General features: G+C 36.2%; 1 protein-coding gene across 1 annotated transcript in view; it reads right to left on the bottom strand.

Moving 5' to 3' along the window:
* The window catches only part of acvr1bb (activin A receptor type 1Bb), a 30,918-nt gene that overhangs the window by 3,167 nt on the left and 1,488 nt on the right, over positions 1-26,263 (bottom strand). Inside the window, exons 2-8 of the mRNA XM_048200145.1 lie at positions 9,435-9,680; positions 9,091-9,339; positions 6,931-7,161; positions 6,675-6,842; positions 4,864-5,020; positions 2,741-2,865; positions 2,268-2,398 (exon numbers count right to left, since the gene is read on the bottom strand). Coding sequence (XP_048056102.1) covers positions 2,268-2,398; positions 2,741-2,865; positions 4,864-5,020; positions 6,675-6,842; positions 6,931-7,161; positions 9,091-9,339; positions 9,435-9,680 — 1,307 coding nt within the window. The remainder of the gene's footprint in view (positions 1-2,267; positions 2,399-2,740; positions 2,866-4,863; positions 5,021-6,674; positions 6,843-6,930; positions 7,162-9,090; positions 9,340-9,434; positions 9,681-26,263) is intronic.

Below are 26,263 nucleotides of genomic sequence, written 5' to 3'. Positions count from 1 at the left end.
AATACTTATATATATCAAATAAACTTTCTATTCAAAGAATCCTAATAAAAATGTATCACAGTTTCCACAAAAATATGAAGCAGCACAACTGTTTTCAACATTGATAATAATCAGAAATGTTTCTTGAGCAGCAAATCAGCATATTAGAAGGATTTCTGAAGGATCATGTGACACTGAAGACTGGAGTAATGATGCTGAAAATTCAGCTTTGATCTTAGGAATAAATTACATTTTACAATATATTCACATAGAACATTTAAAAAATATATATTTTACAATATTACTGTATTTACTGTATTATAGAATCAAATAAATGCAGTCTTGGTGAGCAAAAAAACTTCTTTCAAAAACATTAAAAAAATCTTCCAGACCCCAAACTTTTGAAAAGTAGTATAATGCTTTTTGTATATAAAATAATGTTTATTGCAATATAAAAAGCAGTTATTTAGGGATAAATATAAAGTCAATAGAGTATATAATTGCACATAAAATAATTAGTTTTTATTATTTCTAAGGACAAATAAGCACCTCATTTCACTGGACTTATTTAACAGTTTCAAGCCCTATTTTGTACCTTCCTCATGGAAAAAGCCACAAAGACATCTCCCTAGTCCGTAAAGACCACATATAAATTTAGTAGCAAAAACAGATAATTGGGAAATCATCATGATATGAACCCTCAGGGGTCTGAGGATTTTTGGGGCCCTGGAGAAGTTCTGACATGCCCTGACATTTGTGCTTTTTTCAGTTGTTCATAAACATATTAATGGCAAAAGTGTCATTACACTGTATTCAGCACAAACTAGGCTACAATAATATGTGAGGAACATGTATGTACATGTTTGTGTTTTTGAAGAAATAACGTTTATGCGTGGTTATTGAAAAAACAAAAAACTTAAGTCACTGAAATAAAGCCAAAAAACATATATATAATCTCTGTTCACAAGACTTCTGGGTATTGGAGGTTGTAGACTAGAGTTTTTGCTTCAAAATGAGGTAAAAATTATGCTGCCTGCTTGTTCATATAAAACAATAGGGAGATTTACATTTTCTAAAACATCTTTGGTCAAGAAACACAGTATGCGTGGAGGCGTGAATAATCATGAATAATGGGTGATTCTCACCTGAGAAGACAAAAGAATCGCATAAAGAGCTCTAATGACCTGCATAAATAATGACCTCTTTCAGACAGGTAGGCTGTGAAAAAACCCTCTGTTGATCATGTCTCATTATGGTGTATATCAAACATACAGAAAAAACAGCAATGCTGTGAAATATTATTACAATTTAAAATAATGGTATTCTATTATATACTTTAAAATATAATGCATTTCTGTGATGCAAAGTGTCTGAACAGTTATGTTACCTCTATGGCATTTCATATAGGCTTTTAGCTTAAAAGCATGCACATTTGGAGACATTTTGATGGATTCTCATATGTTTATGTCAATTTTCTATACAGAGGAGTAATATTTATTCAATATTTATTGTCATCACTATGAACGCTGGATACTGTGTTTTCAATTCATACTTGCAGCCGGAGGGCGCTCTGTACACCTTTAGTCCACAAATTCATCTAAAGAAGAACAGGAACCAGGAACTAACGGCATGCCTTCTAGAGGTCGCTAACCATGGCTTTAACATCCAGATAAAAACTTTTCAAGACAATAAATACACGATTGAGACGATGTATGCATGTATTGACTGAATTTGCGTCTGAATAGCGCTGGCTCCGTGGGCGTGGCTGCATTAGCGGATAATGAGCTGAATCACGGACTTCTGACATGACTCTCTTTTCATACAGATTACATAAACACAGAAGGTTTGTTTTCGATTTGACTTACACGATTTAAAACCTGACATTTTTTTAGACAGAAGTCTCATTTTTTTGTGATTAGTATTCACTAAGTTAGTTCATTTTCTGAGAATTATCAGATTGGACTTCATTCAGAGGGAGACGAGAGATCACGCATCATGTTAGTTTTCATTATTTTGCAAAAAGCACAACATTTTGTTTTTACTCTGAGTGTACACAAATAAAAGAAGATATTCCACAGATTAAATTGGTATATAGCTCTTAATTGTATGTGCAATATTGACGGAGTATTTTGAGTCTCTTTCACACTGGTTAGAAAAAAAACACGGTGGTCACGCCAGCGTGACCGCCGACCCGAGGGAGTTAACATCAAAATGACATTTGAGGGTCACTGTAAGTGGAGTCTAGTACAGTAGTTAGTAGTAGTTTGGGTTATTGTGATTTCTCTCACCTCATAGCTTTGCCACCAGTTTGGTATGTTGGGTCGTAACCTCTGGTCACATACAACTTTCCTCATTTCCTCTATGGATGGATCGGAGGGCACCAGATCATAGTAGGGCAGTTGGTACTCTTCGTGAATACCTGAAAGGAAACAAAAGAGGAGCATTAATAAGAACAACAATAATTATATGGTTATTATAAAAGACTTTAAAGGGTTAGTTCACCCAAAAATGAAATTTATGTCATTAATTACGGTTTTTACTACTTCTCTGGACCTTGAATGTGGTAATTTCGTTGCCTCTTGGATTTCATCAAAATATCTTAATTTGTGTTCTGAAGATGAACGAAGGTCTTTGTGTGTGGAACAACATGAGGGTGAGTAATTAATGAGGTGAGAATTTCATTTTTTGGTGAATTAACTCTTTAAATCCTTCTGTTGAGCAATGTGCCTTTGGTAAAAATGGTTTAGATTTATTTCAGTACCTCCAGCGTTGCAGCGGCGAGCGATCTCCCAGTACACGAGTCCTAGAGCGTAGATATCAGCGCATTTAAACGAGTCGAAGTGACGCATGTTTATACTCTCTTCCAGAACCTCAGGTGCCATGTACCTGAAACACACACACACACAAAAATAGAAATAAACACAAGCAGGACTACTTAAGCCCAAAGTATACTGCGTACAGTCGAACACGTAGCCTTTCAAAGTATACTCCATTTGATAGCGTGTGCAAATGCAGGCGGCCAACACATGCACTTTAGAAAGTTTCATCTTTGTCCGGTGTCTGCTCTATTTTTCTCCAGAAGTCATGACTTTTAAAAATTTCTTTGTATTCTTTTAAACTAAAGTTGTGGCTCTCTCATAACCACCTCAACACAAGTGTTTGTCAATGTGGGCGTCTGTTGTTGTTGCAGTCTCCAGTATTTTTTTTTTTTTTGTGCCTTTATTTGGAGAGGACAGTAGAGAGCAGACAGGAAAGCATTGGGCAGAGATCGGCAAAGGACCTCGAGAAGGGAATCAAACTCGGGTCGCCGTGAACGCATTTGCGCCATATGTCGGCGCACTAACCACTAGGCTATCGGCGCCAACAGTCTCCAGTATTTTGTTGTTGTTCCGTCTCTTTAGTTTAGTTATCTACTGTGAAACAACGGCCCTAGGGTTGCCAACTGTCCCGTATTAGCCGGGACGTCCCTTATATTGGGCCTAATTGATTTGTCCTATACGTGACCACCCTTGTCCCGTTTATTGACTGTTATGCTGATCTAACGGCCACTTACTTTCATGTACTTTGGGAGAAGTGGAGGAACTGACGTGTTGTAAATCCGACAGATACGATTCTCTGAATTGCGGTGCAAACTAACATTCAACACATTCACTTACACATATTTCAAAATCAGAATATTAGGTAGTTGATGACATAACTAACAATATTTTGAATATTTTGAATAAAAAAAAAAAAAAAGATAAACGGAATAAAACCGTCATAAAATCTGTCATAGAGAGCTATTGTGTCATAGAGCTGCGGTGTGTCACATGACAAGCATGACACGTCACAATGGAAATAATAAGGTTAAACGTTCTAAAATAACGGTCATCTTAAAAAACCCACGCTGGGGTGGGGGTCAGCTAGAATATTTTAAACTTATGTGTGAAAAGGTTAATATTTTGGCTTTCTTCATTTATGTTTGTCTTCAGAAAAAAATATTAACAAAATCAAAAATTTGAGCTTGGGAAAGTTTCTGAAATTTGGTTGATTTGACATGGAATGATATATAATTTATGTTCTCAGACAAAAATGTGTTTATGTCTGAGAACCTTTACACCTTTTATACAAATACTTAACTGCATATACTGAAATGATATACACTGTGTGGTACAGTACAAATATTTTGAGTGTGTGCCTTATTCTGTCCTATAATTGTTTGTTTATGATTTAACGCCATGCATGCTACCTTGGTTATATTCATGGCAAAATTAAGTTGTTGTTTTTTTTTAAAGAAATTAAATTAGGTTTTTAAATTTGATCTTAGATAAAAATTCGAAAACTAAATCAGGCCTTACTTCATTAAAAATCTTTTCATAAAAGTCAACAGAAAAATAAACAACTAACAATCCATCAAAATAAGTTTCAGTGATAATGGATTCTGGTACAAGGGGCATAAGGGAGGATCTTCACCCATTAACAGGAACATATGGGTTAGTCTGGAGTGCCCTATTCGACAGCGTGTGTAAATAACATGATCCCAGCGATTTTCAAACTGGACACAAAGTTTTGCACCAACCACAGGATTGATTTTGTAAAGTTTGTTTGTTGTACATTTATCCCTTTCAGCTTGCCATTTCTTACAAATGTAAGTAGTTATAATAGGTCTGAGGTCTGAAGGTGGAATTTGGCATTTTTTGAGCTTTTTGTCCTATAAAAGGACCAAGATTGTCCCTTATTTTCCTTTCCTGAAATTGGAAAAACCCTAAACGGCCCAGGCCAGTGTTGCCACCTTGTGGAACAACTGATTAATGCAAAACAAATTCAATGCACATGTGTGACCTGCACATACAAAGTACACATATTTTTCTTGGCTGTTATTTCTGCCAACAATTTAAGGCATACCTCTTAGTGCCGACACGCTGGTTGGGGGCGATATCAATGGTGTCAGAGACGGACTCGTGACGAACTGCCAAGCCAAGATCAGCAATTGCACACGTGCAGTTTTTCTTCACCAGGATGTTCTTGGACTTCAGGTCACGGTGAGCGATGCCAGGCTTACCTGCAAAGCAAAAACAAACTTTAAAGCTTCATATACGCACACACACATCTGGTAAAAACTTTTCTTCTCTGGTCAGAGAGTGATCGCATTATCTGTTCTGCACCCTCATGATTGCCACATATGCAACATTTTACAACAGTTGCAAACAGTGGGCTGCAAAAATAATGCTGGCCAGCATGTCTCCTTCAAGGATATGACCATCCCAAAAGGGCAGAGATGACAGATAGAGTCAAGGGAAACTTTGATTTAATATATTGATTGATTCTGTACTGAAAAGTACTAATAAACATTGATTATTATGCCTAATATTTGTGTGCTCTCTATATGTTTGTTCATTCTTAGTAAAGTCTTTATTTTAACAAATACTAATGTCAGACTCTCCTGGAATCAACTGTGAGGTGTTAGTAAAATTTGAGGCACTATTACTAGTTTCAGCACAATGTGTATTAGAGTATAATTATTACATACACACACAAACACATATATGAAGAGTTCAGATGCAAAAGCCGCTAAACACCACCTCCATCAAAAATGAGATAATGATATTGAGCGAATGCTCTCCGCACAAAGTACACGTTCATTAAATACTTTCGCTTCAAATCCCCTAAATCCCAGTGTCAGCCCATTCATTCAATACCGGTTCATTGGCATAAACTGCTAAACGCCACTTTCCTTTGTCAGCAAAAGCCACAGAGGAACCGATCGGAAGATGTGAATCGAATCATATAATTTCAAGATGAATGAAGGCATGCATGTGAGCCGGTTTTCCAATTGCCAAACTAAAAGTTATCATCATGTTTTGTCCACCGTTACAGTGGCAATGACAGGATTTTGCGAGAAGCAAGCAAACATAACAATGTTACTTTTGCTGCTGCAAAACTGACAGAAATGGACGTGGAAGTCACTTGCATCACAGCTCCCCCTACTGAGTGGATCAGTTTCTTCATTGTTACATTTTCTGCTTTCATCACTTGCAATGTTTTCAGTTGCATTTTTAGTGATTTAGTAACTGCTAAGTCTTAATGTCCAAAGAGGTGGATTTGGAGGTTTTTGCAAAAAAAGCACACACGGACTTAGCTGGTTTTGCAGCAAAAGACAGTTAAATTATGTTGTTAAATACCAATGAATTGACTAAAGAGACATTTTTCAAAACAAGGCATATCAATAACTGACTAATAACCTTTTCATTGCCATTAAAGTGAAATTACTGAACCTAAACATAGGAGCCTAGTAAAAAAAAAAAAAAATGCTCATTTAAAAGAAAACATGTCAGACCGACTTAGAGGTGTTTGCATCTAAAATCTTCATATAGACACACATTATTTGACCAAATTTCATTGCACCCTAAAGATTTTTAAATGTGCTTCTACATTTTTCTACTTAGAAGCACATGTGCCCCTTGGGAAAAAGTAAGCATCAAGCCCTGTAACGCATCACAACACATTACATGTTTGATGTTTGTTTGAATTTAACAGAATGCCACGGCCATTTTTCATGACAAAGAAGACGTTAAAATACATTAAAAGGCTGCATGTCTGATGTAGAGGTGGTGTTAGACATTAGCTTCCTGTTAGACGTTAGCTTGCCTGTAGATAAGGCAGCTCACTTGGAACTAATTTCTTCAAACTTCATCTAATGACCCTGACGCACTTACCCTGAGTGCCCAATATCTCCATATGCAGGTGTGCCAGGCCGCTGGCAGCCGTCAGTGCCAGTTTGATCATGCCCTCAATGGTGACTGAATATCGGTTCAGATAGTCAAACAGGGATCCATTCTCATGATAGTCTGACACCAACCACAACTGAGTCCATGTGCCATTATCTGTGACAAAGAGAATTAAATAATACTTTACCTAGATGATAACACCTCATATATTATAACAAAATGCACTGCATATTTATTTGTTTACCTTTGTTGTCGGCGGCAATGAAGCCCAGAATGTTCTCGTGGCGGAGCATGATGGTCTGGTAGATTTCAGCTTCACGAAACCAGGAGCGTTCTTCACGAGAGGAGAAAATCTTCACGGCGACGTCTCCACCTCTCCACTTCCCCCTCCACACCTCCCCAAAGCGCCCTTTACCGATGATCTCCTGCAGCACTATGGTACGGGCCACTGTCCTCTGGACAAACAGTGGCAGACCTGCAGCAGAGAGAGAGAGAAAGTCTTTATTAAACAACTGAGGAGAAGATTATCAGTGAACTACTTAAATGTTAATCTGTTTGTTCTTCACACAAAGCATCACATGATTTCAGAAGATTTGCGCTGCATCCGATATCCCATATTATATAGTAGGTGCTACATTTAGTTTGAAATTTACTTCGCAACCGTTAAAAAATTATGTTCTATGTAGTACAATGTACTATATAGTAGTATGAATGAAATTCGAACATACTACATATGCCATGTTGTCTTTGTCTTGTGACTTACAGTGTCAGTTGCGTTGCTTCACTGCCATTCACAAATCCTTTCCCATGGCCTCATGGGAGACTAAAGTGTCCATTGAATGCGCACTTCAGAATCTTCAGTAGGTCATCCAGGGACTTTACGCATACAATTTTATGAGTACTGTGAATTCGGACTTACTACTCAGCTCACAAACCGTTTTTCACCTACTATATAGTATGGAAGTAACATATTCGGATGCAGCGTTGGAATACAGTGCACAAGCAGGGTTGATATCATTAATTAAATCTTAAAGTGTAACTATTAAAAAAAAATTGTTAATTGAAATAAAGTTGATAAAATATATTTAAAAAAATAAAAAATAAAATATAAAAATAAAAAAATAAAAATATATATATATATATATATATGTACTTCAGCAACTAAATGAAATTTTTTTTGAAGTTTTAGTTGAACTGGGAATAAAAAATAAAACCAAAATAAAACTGAAATATAAATAAAATAAACCTAAAAAGAAATATTAAAAAAATAGTAATAAAACACCTAACATAATTGGACTAAAATGAAAATGAAAACTGAAAATAAAAATAATAGCTAATACAAAATATTAATAAAACCTCAGTCATATATAAATAACACTAAAAGAACATTGTGCACAAGACAGATGAACTACTGTTATGATTTACTGGTGTGATTTACTGTTATGACATTTTGAAGATCGACAGGCGAAATGACAACAGAAGGTTTTAATGACATTTTGTTGAGTTATGTGAATAGTGGCAAAAGAAAAAAATGCTAATGTTAAATACCAATGAATTGACTAAAGTGACATTTTTGAAAATAAGGCATTTCAATAACTGAGTAATAACCTTTTCATTGCCATTAAAGTGAAATTACTGAACCTAAACATAGGAGCCTGGTAAAAATGGTAATTTAAAAGAAAACATGTCAGACAGACTTGAGGTTTTTGCATCTGAACTCTTCATAAAAAAATCCGTAATGTAGGATGCATGGTTTATTTTGTTTTATTCCATGTGACACCACATTAAGCCACATATTTTAAGCTACATTAAGCAGTGAAAATGAAAAGGTTATTTATGCATGTCACAACAGGGCTATTTTCAGTTTGCAAATTGAAATAAAGCTGAAATAAAATAAAATATAAATAACTAGAATAATAATAATAAAAAAATAAAAAAAACTACATAATGTTGCCTTGGCAACTAACTGAAATAAGTTTAAATTGAAGCACTAAGGCCTGGTTTCACAGGCAAGGCTTAGATTAAGCCAGAATTAGGCCTAAGTTCATTTTGGACATTTAAGTAGCTTTTATAAACATGCCTTAGAAAAAAGCATTACTGATGTGCATCTTGAGACAAAACAATGGCACTGACATATTTTAAGATATGTCAGTGCATGTTGCTTTCAGTTAAACATGCATTTTATTCTGGGACTAGGTTAAGCCTAAATTACTAACTAAATAAAAACTAAATTAAAAAAAAAATGTTTTAATAGCAATAAAAAACTAAATGAAAAGGCACAAAAAATTGAAAATATAATGAAATCTAATTCTAAATATTAATTAAAACTATAATATAATATAAATAACACTGTTGCATACATGCATAAATAAATCCTGCAAACTTTTTCTCCTGTGATACTAACCTGACCCAGACCCTGAGGTGGAGAGGTCGTAGATGAGATCCTGTAAGGTCTTGTCCTTGGCCAGGAACATATGTTCAGTGCTGGGGTCCTCCACCTCCAGCCTCTGCCGGTGGCCGTAGGCACGCTGGTGGTGCTGGAAGAGGAAGAGACCCAGCAGAACCAGCACACACAGCACAAAGACTGGACCGGCCACCACTGCAGTGAGCTCCACCGGCCCCCAGTCCTGGCCTGCGCCCGGACCGTTTGTCACTGACAGAGGACACGATGCATTAGTTTGATCACATCTGCAATTTGCTAGTTGTTTTTGGCATTGATTACAGCTGATGTAATGTATTGATGCTCACCGGTTGGTACCCTGAGGTCAATGCTGTTGCAGTAATCCGAGTAGCAACAGTGTGTGTTCATCAGACCCTCTGCGCTGAGGCAGTAGAACGGCTGGCCAGGAGGAACCAGCTTCTCTTTCTGAATGCAGAGCCGCACATGCTTCTCCTGTCCTTCAATGATAGAGGTGGAGGCCACGCACGCCCCGTTGGTCTCGCACTTAAAACCATCCTTCTCACAGTGTGGTGTAGTGCAGTTACAGAACAGAGCTGCAGAAAGAATCAAACAAAATATATTACATGAAATATTATATTATTTATGAACACTGCAGTGAATTGACCAGCAGATGTGTCTTTTCAACAGCAGAGGGTGACAGAGATCAGCATCATGTCTGTTTATGTACGGAGAATCTCAAAAAAGGTTTAGACCCAACCCTACGCACACCCTGGCAATAGAATTGCCATTGGCTAGTAATTTTTTTAGTTTACTTGCCAGACTGATATACTATTTTATTTGTGTGTGTGTGTATGCATATATATGTGTACACAAATGGCTACATACTATATACACATATATGATTCCACCAAATCAGCTTATCTTTGTAAAATGGCACAGCTTTTTTAAATATCTGAATGTACACTATTGACATCAGTCAATCAAGAATTATATTATGATAATCAAGCACTATTGAATGATAGAACTTTAATAATTATAACTTAAACTCAGTAACCTTGTATGAATAATAGTGCTGTCAATCGATTAAAAAAAAATATAATTCGATTAATCAAACATTTTTTCTGTGATTAAATCGTGATTAATCGCAATTAAAAACACTTAAGTTTTTATATGTTTTTAATATATTTTATAAAATGTAACAATTTCACAGTTAATCTCCAAATTAAAACAACATAAAGAAACAATAAAGACAGTATATTTTAATTACTTGTTTAATGGCATCTTATTATGAATGAAGGCCAGTATCACTGATACTAATACTGCTACTGATGTCTGGATGAAATTGATTTTTTCCCCCAATTTTAAACATGAATAATAGCCATTCAACATTACAGTATAATTGAAAGCTACCATTTTTTTTTTTTACATTTATTAGGCTTCAAAAATATAACTTTTAATTTAAGTGAATTTAGAACAATCCTCAAATAAACCCATAATAAATGTCATATTTACCTGTGCCCTTCCTACCTGTCTAACAGATAGGAAAAATACAGAAATTGAATAAAGTTACCAAACAGTCTGCACTGCATGATTTATAGCCTAAATTAAATATAGATAAATCATTATTAAAGCTACAAATGTTCTTTAGTCAAGAGCAGTAGGTAATTTTCTGTTTCCTTTGTTCTTTCATTATCTTCAAGGACTTTGTTTGCTGTCACTTTAAGAGCTGCCGCTGCTGCACATGACGCGGGCAGATCTCACATGCATCCCACTTTCTCACAACTCTTTACTTTCATTTAAGACTTTATTTAACTCTTTCAAGGCTGCTCTTATGAGGATACTCGACAAAACGGACATTTTTGGCATTATTGTGTGTTATTGTTCATTGAAGCATGACAGAGAACTCGATTCTGCCACGTGTCTTTCTGTGCATTGTGTGTGTGACAGAACATTCACAGACAGCGTGTTCTCTTTTCTCTTTTGGCGTGCTTAAAATGGTATAAAAGCACTTGCATGAATGTGAGCGTGATCATATACTGTAATGCTAGACAAAGGATGACAGAAAAAAAATGGATGCTGTGTTAATTGCGTTAAATATTTTTAATGCATTAAACTGGAAAAATGTCATGTCATCACATGTGTTTAAGGTTGACAGCACTAATGAATACATATTTGTCATTTTAACTGAACTTAGGACTGGTGGTGGTGCTTAAAAGGCATAGTTCACCCAAAAATGAAAATGTCGATTCTGCCTGGTATGTAAAGGCAGGTACATACCAAGCCGACGCCGACGAGCTAGTGGCAACGAAAGCAGACTGCGGGGTTGGCTCACGTCAGCAGCGCCTGGGTCCAAAGTTGCTCTGACACACCAAACCAACGCTCGACAGCCAAGTAGCACGTCCGCTCTGTGCCTGCGTAAGATGAAATGCCTTTCTGTACCAGCAGGTGGCAGTAGCTGAAGAGCCAATCAGAATGATCAGATGGCCCGACGGACCGACGAGCTCCAACGCTGATTCAACATGTCGAATCGGCCGAAAAAAAGCCGCCGAGGACCAACTTCAGCCGACGGTGCGGAACACACTGAGAAAACTTAGTCGGCCGACCGTCGGCTTGGTGTGTTCCTGCCTTAAGACCCTCACTCTCTCTCTCTTTGCGTGTGTGTGAGAAACACAATGCTCTCAGCAAAGCGGCAGCAAGTCATGCACCTTCACACTTGAGTTTGCGGTATATGTCAAATACAGGTATGTGCAGATCCACTGAGCTGAACTGAAATAGTACAGATCATACAGATCCTATGGTAACAGCTATAGTTAACAGCTCTTTAGCCAAAGGAGTTGTTCCAGCTAGTTTTAAGCATGCAATTGTGCAACCTCTGTTGAAAAAACCTCAGCTTGACCCGGAAATGTGCAGTAACTATCGACCTATCTCTAAACTGCCTTTCATCTCTAAGCTTTTGGAGAAAGTAGTGTTTTCACAGCTTCAGTCTTATTTGGATTCTTTTAATATTTTGGACATGTTCCAATCTGGTTTTAAATCACTACATAGCACTGAGTCAGCTCTGTTGAGGGTCACAAATGATATCCTGCTTGCACTGGATTCAGGCTCTTGCGTTGTGCTGGTTTTGTTGGACCTGAGTGCAGCATTTGATGCCATTGACCATAGCATTCTTCTTAAACGACTAGAATGCATGGTAGGTGTCAAAGGCACAGTATTGCAATGGTTTGCTTCTTACCTCGAGAATAGGACTTTTTTCTGTAAAATTAGGGAATTTCTCCTCGTCATTTGCACCTGTTTTGTGTGGTGTGCCCCAGGGATCAATTTTGGGACCTTTATTATTTTCCCTTTATATGCTTCCCTTGGCCCTCATTTTTCAGAAATACAACATTTCATATCACTGTTATGCAGACGATTCCCAGTTTTACCTTCCAGTAAGGCTTGACACCACTGGTTCATTTGATGTGCTATTAGAATGTGTAAGTGATATCAAGAAGTGGATGGCAAACAATTTTTTGCAGCTAAACGAGGATAAAACAAAGGTTTTAATTCTAGGTTGTCCTGCAAACTCCTCTCCTGCTCTGGAAGCCCAGTTAGGTCCTCTTTCCACAAATGTACACAAACAAATCAAAAACCTTGGAGTGATCTTTGACTCTTTTTTGATAAACAAATTAGTGCTGTTATTAGAAGAAGTTTTTTTCCATTTAAGATCAATTGCAAAGTTGAAGCATCTCCTTTCAAGCAAAGATTACGAAGTTGTGATCCATGCTCCTGTAACATCACGTTTAGATTATTGCAACTCTTTTTATTCTGGTCTCCCTCAGTCTTCATTATCACGTTTGCAAGTTGTTCCAAATGCAGCCGCAAGACTTCTGACTGGGTCTAAAAAGAGGGACCACATCTCACCCATTTTAGCATCCCTTCACTGGCTTCCCATTAAATTTAGAGTTGATTTTAAGGTCCTTAAGTTTGTTTACAAGGCGTTGTCTGGCCGAGCACCAAGATATACAAGTGATCTTCTTGTACCATACTGTCCTGCTAGGGCACTTAGATCCTCTACTCACTTGCTCCTAACTGTGCCTCAGTGTCGCTATAAATCAAAGGGTGATCGGGCTTTTTCTGTGGCTGGGCCCAAGCTTTGGAATGGTCTCCTATCATGTGAGGTCTGCTCCTTCATTGGACATTTTTAAATCTTCTCTTAAATCGTATTTTTATTCTTTAGTGTTTGGAAACTTGTAAATTATTCTTGTGTAGATCTGTTTTGTACTTTGTACAGCACTTTGGAACAATCTACATTGTGTTTAAATGTGCTTTATAAATAAATGTTGTTGTTGTTGTAGTATCGCTTGCTGGAGAGCGAAACTCTCAAGCGTTTAGTCAGAGTGTTCAAACAGTGAAAATATAACTATGCTAAATTTATGCTTAACCTCTAACACACACATTGGCGAATAAAATCTAAGAATTTATTAGTCCATTGGTAATAATAGACATTATTTAGTCGACAAGATTTAGCCGCATATGCGAGTGCTTTACTCGCATTGTAGAGGGTTTAAACCAGAGGCAGACTAGAAAGACCACTGTTTATTATTTAACTTTTGTATTATTTGTCATTGTTTAAGCATGCAAATTTAACAAATGAAATGAATGATCAAGGCAAGAGAGAAAGTTTCACAGGGTGATCATGGTGGTATGGAAAACAGTCCCAAACCAATCGTTTCCTGATTGATAAAATAAAGTCCCACATTTGTTTCCTGGAATATCACGTAGAACAACATACACCCCACAGACACACACAATTTTTCATGGATAAAGACCCAATCATCAGGTCTGTCCACTAAGAGCAGCCAGACAGAGATGATTCAATAAAACTGGAACCAGAACACATTTAAATAGAGGATGTAGACAGACCAAAGTGCCCCCAGACGTCACTCACCTGCAGTCCACACAGTCTCAACTCATCTGAGCTGCCTTATGCAATGAGAGTTGAGCGATGGGCTGCAGGATGATTCTTCTAGAGATGTGCAAAACTGCATTTTCGATTTGGTGATATCTAAACTAAAGAACGTGAAGAAAATGTATTCATAAAAAGCTGGATGGAGCACAACACAATGGAAAAGAATGCAGTAGGTCTAAAAAGGCCTTTTCTACAATTTGAAACTTTATATTTTATCTTCAAAGTTCACGCCGCAAGACGAAAAAGAAAACACCACCACCACAAAAAAAAAATAAGAGACAAAAATCGAAAGACATCCATCTGCACATGTCTGCAGTATGAAGGGGTGAATTTACATATACAACTTCTCAGAGATTGTTTTAATGTGCTACTGTTGCATGCTAAAATCCCGCTCCAAGAATTTGTGTATCCAAATTGATCCCTTTTTAAGTACTGCTGCTAAAACAATGCTAAAGATACTTGGCTTGCTGACTTCACTGACCATCTTGACCCATCTCTGGATCTCTCCTACTGTACATACATTGGATTTTTAAAATCGACCAACATTTACATAATACATTTATTTTCAGCTTCTATGTCCTCCACTGAGCCAATAATAAAATATATTTTTTAAAAATCATAAAAGATTTACATATTGAAATCTTAAGAATACTGCAGCCTATTTTATTGCAAAAATCAGAAGATCTAAATTTTTTTCTACAGGAAACCACAACTAACATTAGAGATTTCTGTGGAAAAAAATTAAAAAGGCTCCACTAATTACCAGCAGTCCTGTAAGTCATGTAATAAGTTGTGCAAACGAGTTATGCAAGAGCTGCGTGTCTCTGATGTGCAACATTCATTTAGCACTTGATTCACTCTCCGGTAAAGCTCCTACACAATGTCATTATTGAAATATTTTTCATGACATATGGATAATTATAAAGTGTGAAGTGAAATTTGGAAAAACGGCTGCGATTGTGTCCAAAATGTTCTCGGCACAGCTCGGTTTTCACAGCACTGAATGCAGGCTGCGGCGTGTTGCGTTCATGGCGTGACTGAACACAGCCCAGCTCATGCCAACAGGACTCATTTCAAGCCAAAACACAGAGTGATTAAACAAATGAAACCTTGATCAGTTCACATTAAGAGGATCTGGTTTTACAGAGAACTCTTGCAGCATGTTCCAGGATGTTTCTAAATGTTCCGCTTTCAGCAACAGATAAACACAGTGTGGAAAATTTCTACTTTATTAAATCAAAGTGTTCGTCAAAGTTTGCATGTATGTAGGTCATTGCAGGTTTAAATTTAGCTTGTGGGCTTGGTTTTCCACTGAAGACTTTCATCATATCAGTGGATTCCAAGTGTAGTGGCATATTGGTTGATAGAAGGGATTTCCTGTTATTTAGACTCATTCATACAATGTGACGCAAAAGATGTGCCATCACCGTGGGAGCTTCCTCTTGGGCTATAAACTAAGTGAAACTACTGGTTTACAGATGTTACGACATTGTCATTGTGGTTGATGTTGCAGTTGATAACAGTTTATGACATAGGTTTACAAGTGATGAATCTCAGGTCTGTTCTGATAAGAACAAAAGGAAAAAAAAAAAAAGCTAAATGCCAATAAAAAAAAAATGCAACTAACTAGGGCTGGGCGATAAAACGATAACGATATGCATCACGATAGACACGTGATCGATATCAACAAAAAATGTGTTCGATAAAACGTTCGATATTTTTTATTCTTCGTCGGAAGAAAACAGAGGTTGCGAAGCAAGTTTGGTTGCATTAACAAAGGCACTTGCTCTCTGGTAACCTAGCAATGTAGGGAGTGACACGCTAACAGCCAATCATGTAACAGTATCAATTTTGGTTGGGCCATATCGTTGTCTCGTGCTGGATTCCTCTTCAGTAACCGGCGACTGATAAGCAGAAAATGAGTGCCGCAGCGAGCGAGGAAACTGTAAATAAAAGAGGAAAAGTGTTCATTGTGACTTTAGACTAGGGTGACCACCTGACTATTGATCTGTTGCAGGACAGTAGATGTGATTTTGCGGGGCAATGCGGGACACATGAGACAGATACATTTACAACTATTACACTATGTAAATTACACTTTGTAACACTATTACACTATGTAAATATTGATTTACATTTGTTGGCAAACTTGGCATATGCGCCGATTAATGTTTCTGCAGGTGGGTGCCCACACTATAATGTTGCGCTTATGGCAACATTAAATCCTGGAGAGAAGACCTGCACATGCAGGAGGACAAAAGTTTGAGCGCGCAGATGTTATATCGGAGCAAGAGCGCACGTGCGCGTCCAGTTTTGTGCAAGGGAATCCGCCTGTGGGTGGAGAGATTGCTCATGCATTTGATGCGCTCTCGACATTTTTCAATATAATAACGCCACAGAACCCGCATTAAATGAAATATTAACGTGAGAAGAAAGTCGTGTCTGAATTTCGCAATTTTGTATTGGTTAGAAGAAATGGAGAATATCTCGTTTTTCTGTAGGTGCTCGACCATTTCCGTGTGTGGCTCTTGATCGCCGCCGTTCGTTGGAAATATTTAACATCAGGATGGATGATTACATGCTTTAAATCATCGATTTGGGCAGCTTTGAGCAGCTCTTGAGGTTCTTATCCAGTATGGAAGTGGAAGATGAAATCCTTGCTGGTGTAGTTTAGTTGTGTTTGCCCACTCAGTTGTCATCAGCTGGAAAACCTCTCTCTATGATTGCGCTGGTTGGTTATTTTTACAGCTAGAATATGACGGATGCACAAATAGATTTTTAAATGCTCACAGTTTTTATTATATTTCTTACTGTGGTATTGTAATTTCAGGGATGAAAAAAAATTACAGACATAAATGAAATGCGGGACACTACTTAATTTCGGGACTGTCCCGCAAAATGCGGGACGGGTGGTCACCCTACTTTAGACTTATGTTTACATTTTAATTATTTGAGTTTTCCATGGTTGTTGACATTTCTGTCTTAATAACTGAGGGGATTATGATCAGAGGAAGGTTAAGTTTAAAATAAAAATGTTTAAATGTAATATATTTTTCTCCTGGTCCTTATTTTAAATGGGTCATAAAAAAATATCAATAATTATCGATATCGACCGATATGAAACACTGATATCGTGATACAGTTTTCAGCCATATCGCCCAGCCCTACAACTAACTCATATAATCATGCATTTAGGATAGCAAAATAATTAGGCTTACCAACAGGAAGGATAAATCAAATCCCATATATTTTGTTGTTGAATTCACAGTCCAATCAAACTCTGCAGTATTTTGGTACAGTTTTTGCACAAATGAGAGCAAAATTTAGTATTTTCCCACTTATTATATGCAATTCATCATTTTGCATGATGTCAAAATATGCCTACGCATTAATAAATAAATTAATTAATTAATTCATTAATTAATTAAATGCAAATTAATTTCAAGACCATTTGGTTACTTCTGTATGCAAATAAATTTTAGGGCTGTGTAGTGTTGACTAAAGTACTGACCGCGATGCCAAGTCATTTTTGTTTATGCGCTCATCAGATATGTCTGTGATTGGCTACAATGATCAACACACAAGAGCATTTGAAAGCACACAGAAGTGTTTGAATCTGAAAGCGTTTTGAAAGCGGGAGCATTTGAAAGCAGGTGTCTATAAGCGGACCGGATCACTGATAGACGCCTGCTTTCAAAAGCTCCCATGCTCCCTAGACCAATTTAAAAGTAACGAAAAAAAATTATTAAAAGAAAACACACCAAAAAAAACAAAGAAAACAAAACTAGCTCGAATTAGTAAATAACAGTGATGGTAAATAAAAGTACAGTAAATATAATAGTAAAACAGAAGCTTAATCTCATGAGAATAATCTTACTGCTAAAGTCTGACTTTACAACGTCAAAACCTCAAACTGACATGAGCTTGTTTGTACTTGCACATGTACACAGGTAAAGTGCTAATAAATTTCCAAACTGAAGTTGCTGAAACCTTATTTGATTAGACCAAACTTTTACTGCAAAATTAGATAAACCTTTAAACAAATAAACCTTTTTATTTTCTAGACTAGACGTCACTTGCTAAACTAAACATCAACAATAGTAAAGTCATGTGAAAACAATCTAGTATATATTGCTGTTTGTAAGGTTTGTTATATGCCACATCTCATATTATTTAAGAAAAACAGTAGGCAGTATACAGTGTATATTGTGCAGTATGCTGCAAACAGTTAACTATTATTCCATTCCCAAACATATTTTCACTCACTGATAAACTGAAATCCATCACTTACTGGACCACAAAAAAAAAAAAAAAAAAAAAAAAAAAAATCACTGGATAGTGCAATTAAATATTGCGTAATACTTCTTTGGAAACTTGGCTTTTTCACAAGGAGGAAACATAAATTTGCAACATTGATATGTCAAAATGCATTATTGTCCACACAGTATACACTGAAAAATTTGAAGCAGATCCAATGACTAAGGGGGCTTTCACACTGGCAGTTTAGTTTGAAACGGGGTGTGGTTCGCATGAAAAATCGCTAACGTGAAAGCTGTCATGCTGAACCTGGGTGCGTACCGGGATACCGATCCCGAGACTACCTGAAGGAGGTGGTCTGAGTTTGGTTGCACTTGAACTGTGCCGCAGTTCGCGTCAATATGAAAGAAACATGGACTCGGGTGCCCACTTGTTCAGGAAGTAAAGTAACCTGCGCATGCGTTTTCACCGATTGTAATGTTTTTACTTAAATAAAACACATATAAGAGATGATAGTGTTGATGATTTACTTTGGATTCGAGCAGGAGTGAGCATGCAGTGTCTTCGCATTTTGCGAGTAAATCAGAGTGGCAAATGAATGGTAATCAGCTGTCTCCTCAAAATAGGCTGCTTGCAAACTGCGGAACACCCTCTACAGGCGGCGCACATACAGTAAACACAAGTGCCGTTTACTCTGCTGCACATAATAACACCACGTTAATAAAAAACACACTGTACTGACCCGCGTTCTGTTTTCTGTCATGCGCCATGCAGCATTTCTAGTAAATATGAGACACTATGACTCATTTAACTCAGTGCTAGTAATTTAAAGGTGCCCTAGAACCAAGATGTAATATAAGTCTAAGGTGTCCCGTGAATGTGTCTGTGAAGTTTCAGCTCAAAATACCCCACAGATTTTTTTTAATTAAATTTTTTAACTGCCTATTTTGGGGCATCATTAACTATGCACCAATTCAGCACGTGGCCCCTTTAAATCGCACGCTCCTGACTGTTAAGTAACAGTCTGTGTTATGTTGAGATTCGCCTGTTTTTCTGAGGTCTTTTAAACAAATGAGATTTACATAAGAAGGAGGAAGCAATGGAGTTTGAAACTCAATGTATGTAATTTCCATGTACTGAACTCTTGTTATTCAACTATGCCGAGGTAAATTCAATTTTTGATTCCACCTTTAAAGTCATGTGGACAGGTCTTGTGACTTGATGTGAACTTTTCTAACAGTATGATATAAAATATCATTGCTACAAAGAATGTAATTTAGATTTGAAACAATATGAGTAAATGATGAAAAAAAACTTTACCCCAACATTTGTTTGATTAATTACATTATAGTTAATCTTGCACAGGAAATCTGAAATCATCTGTGATGGATGAAGTCTTCGGTCCTCATATTCATCTTGAAATTTGCTCTAATTGCATAACGTGGTAAATTGCTAAATATGATGCAATAGCAATTGGCAATATGGAAAACATTAACAGGACTTTACGGGTTGAGAACAGGAAACCATTCAAATCCAGATTGGAATATTAGCCAGTCTAATTTCTAGCTGTTCTTAAATCATGCGGCCCTAGGGGGGTAATTAGGAACTTCAGAGGTAGAGACATTGGTTTATTCTGATTCTTGCGCACAGTATCATTCTCCAAAAGGGAAATACACACAGGTTTGATCAAGGGTTTTTGTATATCCCGACCGGTAGACCCATGCAAAGCTTTTAATAGCTTAAAGGTGCAATGTGTAAAAACTGGGAGGATCTATTAACAGAAATGCAATATAATTGGTGGTGTATAAAGACCTTACATAATGAACCATTATGTTCTTATTACCCTAGAATGAGCCATTTAGCTTCTCTATTTTGCTTCGAAAGGGAGAGTTGAGCTGCCGTTGGTTGCAACCTCACTGCTAGATGGCGCTAAAATTTACACACTGCACCTTTAAGGTCTTTATTTTCTATTCAAAGGACAATTAAATAATTTGTAATTTCCGTGCATTTCGACTCGCGAGCATGAAACACAGAGAGACTTGCACATCAGACATGCAGGAAACAGAAGGTATTTCCACTCGCATTCACGTAAAATTATTTGATCATATTGATTAAAATGGGGTTCCTCGCATTGTCCACTAACAACCAACAGTAAAGCAAGACAAGTCATGCTGCACTGTAAGCCGGGTTTCTAAACTATACTAGACACAAATATCATATGCCGTCATATGACTGTTTTAGTGTGGCATAAATCTAAAGTTCACACTTTTACTCTGAAGAACACAGCTATTACATTTCACAATGTGCTCCTTTCAGCTTTTGGTATTCTTGCCAACCATTAAAAAGGTATGACTAAGACACAAATGTGAATGGGGATTTGGACTCCACATCATCAGTGATTTGATGCTACATGCCGCATGTTGTCAACCTAGCTCTGGTTGACAATTTATAAGTTTTCATGCTGCTAAAAAAAATGAACTGAAAGGACAAATATTGTCAATAAATTGCACCAGTACATAATCATGCATAATAATGCATCATATCAAAAGACATCATTTTAAATTTCCACATATTTAAGCTTTTGAAATTCAATGCCGGCAATGCTGCCCAGGCCCTGAGGCAGTGACGCAGACCTAAACATACTCCTCCACCACATTTTACTGTTGAGAGTTTGGCACAGCAAATCAGTGTTTGATTAACCAAGAAGTGTTGCCTCATCTATCCAAAGAACATTGTTCTCAAGTGCTGTGAAACATCCAGGTACAAGCAAATGGGTATGCAGTAATATTACTTTTCTAGGAGAAAAGTGTTTTTCTCTGTAGTAACCACCCTAGTAAATCACTCTAGCTAAGCGTTTTTAAGGTAGACTTAGAAAATCATGCCCAGTTCCACCAAAGAAAAGGCAGTTCTATACCAGTGAAATTGTCTCTGCTCTGACATCTTTCAACCTGCTTATCTACAAGCAGGACCTGCTAATGCCAGTGGCTGGGGAGGTCAGATAATGTATATAATGTCAGATAACGTCTGACGTTTTCAGGAAAACAACTCAGTTGGGTTATATTGATGCAAAGCAAAACTAATGATTTGTTCTCATTAGGGCCGTCAAACGATTAATCATGATTAATCGCATACAAAAAAGTTTGAGTTTGCATAATATGTGTGTGAGTACTGTGTGTAATTAATATGCATATATAAATACACACAAATTAATGTATATATTTAAGAGAAATGTTATTGATGTACAAAATATTTGCATTTATATATAATATAAATTATATAAAAATACAAATAAATACATATACTTGTAAATATTTCTCAAATAAATATGTACATGAATGTGTTTGTATTTATATGTACATAATTACACAGTACACCCACATATATTAGGCAAACTTAAACTTTTAGTTTGTATGCGATTAATCGCGATTAATCCTTTGACAGCCCTAGTTCTCCTTAAAATAAAATAAAACACTCTTCCTGAAAAACTTTTGAGGCTTAATGCTATAGAAAAGCAATAAATGTCAAATATACATTTGGTGCCTTCTTTAAATAAAAAAAATGAAAATATGCATGGTATTATAATGTTATACTAAAACTAAAATTAAAATAATGGGAAAAAAAATGTGTAGTGTAGAAAAAAAAAACATCTTAAGCACACAGAATAATGTAAGTGGACTTTGTTAATGCACCTTTGAATGACATAATTGTGGCATCCGTAACTGTAATCATGATTACAAATTTGATTAATTGTGCAGCCTTAATGTGAATTATTACTAGTCTGAGATCTGAAAGGGGACTTTGGCACTGCTGCACTATCAATGATGACGAATTTGTTATTTATAATGTAAGAGACTGAAACTCAATGACTTTCAGACGCAACCACATCTTCCTGCTTCTGCCAATCACAGTTTCGAACTGACTAATATGCACTTATTTGGCAAACGTCTGTCGTGAATTATACGCCTGTGTCTCAATCCACAACACTTCATTGAGGAGAAAGCTACTCCACTGTGGAGAGTGCACATAAACTGGTTAACTTCTGTGTAAAATACAACTATGACTGAAATAATCATTAACAGCCATGTATCTGATTAACAGAAGGAACACTTGAAAACCTCACTACTTCAACATTTTACAAAGACATTTGGTAATATTACAGTAATATGGTGTCATTTATCAAAATCATATTTAAAAAAAATAATAAATTAATTAAAATTAAATATGCATGTCTTTTTTACACACATGGAGGACCCACTATTAACACTCAACATTTGTCACGTGTGAGTAAAAATTAAGTAAATAAAACTTGTTTATTGCCAGTTGGCCAGTATTTTTTTTTTTTTTTTTTAGAAACTACAACATAACATGCAGATTAAATTTCAATGTAGGACCCTCGCTGATGTAAGTGACATTAGGGATTCAAAATAAGTCAAACCATCACCAACTAATGTAAAATATTTTAATTAAAACACTGTTGCGAAAATCAATGTTGACAAAATAAAAATATGATATGAAAATATGACTAGAAAAATAACACTGCTAGATTATCAATAATGCAATGTTTTCGCAAAAGAAACATCTAGTAAAGTAATAGCAGCATGAGGTGAAGCTGAGGAGTGAATTGTGTTCTGTCTTCTGGTTTTTACTGTTACAGCATAAAAGTAAGATCTTACAGATTTATGAATGAACCGCTCGTTTTAAAATCTTCCAGGTTTACTGACATTTGTCATGACATTCGCTTCAAACATTACAATGCTCAAGACAACTTTCATTAACTCGACAATAAGTAAATCCACTTCACCAGCTAATTACACTTCAACCGTGATGCCATATAAATATACAGAGCTACCGCAAAAATGGAGGTTCAAGCACAAAAGATGTTTCTCTGGTGCATAAAGTCTATATGCGATTATAGATACACAACATATAAATAGGGCTGTGACGGTAAGCATGACAACCGCGCCACCGCGGTCGTGGAGTGTCACCGGCGGTATAGTGACGTCATATATAAATATCTCAGAGATCGCGTTAACTGAAATTTTTCCGTCTTTGATGGAAATTTTTTTTAGCAGTGACGGAAAAAATCTGCAGCCCGTCCGTCATTTTGACATCCGTCATTATGTCGTTTGTATGTAAGCTTGTTCTAACTCCCACCCCTGTCCAGTAGATGGCGAGTGCTCTCCAGTGTGGCAGCAGAGCGCGAGTTCAGTCTCCAGAACAAAATGAAAACAATGCGCTTATACACACAGACAAGCACCCAGTTTAAGTCAACTGTATAATGATAAAGTTACTTATGCATGCTTACTTAATTAAGTTTTGTTATTTTTCGTGCTGACTATAAGTTTATGGTCAACGAATGTCTTTTCTGAGGCATAATGTTAGGTGACATTGTTTGCAGCACTGATTAAACTGACGTGATACAGATTTCGGTAAGCTACTGTATCTTTCAACGTATTTTTTTATTTTCATTCATGTTTATTTTGTTCTGTAAAGGTAGTAAAGAGGAAAGGATGATCGCATTCACTCACAATGCAGATGAAAACTAAAAGTGACGCAGCTAGTCTTTGATCAACTTTCTTTTCATAGTATAAATAAATGCAAGCCTATACCTATTTGCTTGTCCTGTAAGTTCATGAATAAAATGTCTTATCATTAAAATATAAAAATTAAAATGACTGGTAATTATTGATTATGATGGATTTTTTTTACGATCCTGTCCATCAAAATGACGGCGAAACGCAAGTCTAATGCAACCTCTAATATTATATATATATATATATATATATATATATATATATATATATATATATATATATATATATATATATATATATATACAAAAACCAAACCCCGTCCCCCCTTCGGACCCCACCACCGCAACAATTGTTGGTGATTTACCACCACGGTAGTAAAAATTTGCCACCGTCACAGCCCTAAACATAAACTTAACATTACAACTCACTAATGATTATTTTGGTAATCTAGTAATCTGTCAATTACTCATTTTGCATTTAAAAGCATAGTTCACCCAAAAACCCAAACCCATAAGACTTTCATTAATCTTCAGAACAAAAATAAAGATCTTTTTGATTTTTTCCCTCCATAGACAGCTACACAACTGACACTTTGATATTTCAAAAAGTTAAAGAGATTATAAATCTAATACATATGAATTGAGCGGTTTAGTCCAAATTTTCTGAAGAGAAAAACGCTTTATATGATGAACAGAATTTAGGTAGATAGATAGATAGATAGATAGATAGATAGATAGATAGATAGATAGATAGATAGATAGATAGATAGATAGATAGATAGATAGATAGATAGATAGATAGATAGATAGATAGACAGACAGATAGATAGATAGATAGATAGATAGATAGATAGATAGATAGATAGATAGATAGATAGACAGACAGACAGACAGATAGATAGATGTTTTTATTAGTATTTTATGTATGTTTTGGCAATATTGTATGATTTACAGTCATGCCAATAAAGCTTTTATTCACATTTAAAAATGTATCTACAAGTCAGCTGTGGTAAACGGAAACTCAAGCATGTTTGCTTGAGGTGCGAGAACCAATGAGGTTCATTCTCATGTTATGCAGCAATTTGAGCTTCCACAAGAGGTTTGTTCTCATGCGTAAAGCAGGTTCCGTTGAGCTTCTGTTTATGTGTGCAATGTTTATATGTGATTTAAGCCTAAATTCAATCTGTTCATCATATAAACTGGACAAGTTTCTTCTGAAAATTTGGACTAAACCACTCAATTTGTATGTATTAGTTTTACAATCTCTTTATGAACTTTTTGAAGCATCAAAAGTGTCAGTTGCATAGCTGTCAACGGAGGGACAGCTCTCAGAAAGCTTTCAGATTTCATTAAAAAGAAATTTGTGTTCCCTTGCGGGTTTGGAACAACATGAGAGAGAGTATAGATTTCATAATCAATCGTCGCCGTCATATCCAGTACTTGAGTATTCATGCACATCCCTAATCAAATAGAAAACCACTTGGTTTAATAAAATGCAAATCATATATTGATATTATAAATATTTACATTATTATAATCACCTGCCATTAGCAGATGTGACAAAAACTAATTCTGTACCCTACATTTTTTAAATTTACACATCCTGTATTTCAAGCAGAATAATCTCTCACACGCTTCAGTTGTGTGTTCAGATAAGCTTTCCGCTTCCCTCATTAAATATGATACACAATCTCTGTTTGCCCTGTTATAAATTAAGATTAAAAAGCATTAGCTTGCTGTCTGGGATTACTAATGATATCCATGTTGCTGCAAAACTGGGTGAGCAACAACAGGGCTTATTAAAGTCCGAGGGAAACGTCGCAGAACACAGAAAACATAAACTGCAGGTGCAGAAAATAGCATTCGTTATGCATTTCTTAGAGAAACCAAAACACAAACCAACAAAATATTAAGCCAAAATACTGAATATCAACAAAAGGCTGAAAAATATCAAGATATTATCTATATCACACAACCCCAGTGTTACTTTTTGTCCCAATACAGAATCTAAACGCTGTTGCCATGCATAAGCATTATTATTATATATTTTAAAGCATTTAAAATTATTATATATATATATATATATATATATATATATATATATATATATATATATATATATATATACACATTTACAGTATGCTCTGCAAAGTTTATTGCTATTAAAGATGATTAGAGAACACAATGAACTTATCCTTCACTCAAACAGGCATACTGATCAGCAGATCAACAGGAAGATAGATGCACTTTATTGAACCTTTAGGGGAAACTCAGAGCTCTTAAAACTAGTGTGCGTGTCCAAGCCTGTAAGCCTTTAATATGAAGAAAACATTATGGGCCTTTTTTACAGCGGGTTAAGGAGAAACCTTAACAGCAATAAAGAAAGCCCCTCGGCGATATTACCCCATATCAAACCAAACAGGGACAAAGACTAACTG

This window comes from Megalobrama amblycephala, linkage group LG8 (assembly GCF_018812025.1).
Source record: "Megalobrama amblycephala isolate DHTTF-2021 linkage group LG8, ASM1881202v1, whole genome shotgun sequence".
Lineage (NCBI taxonomy): Eukaryota > Metazoa > Chordata > Actinopteri > Cypriniformes > Xenocyprididae > Megalobrama > Megalobrama amblycephala.
This window is presented reverse-complemented; position numbering and strand designations above follow the sequence as displayed.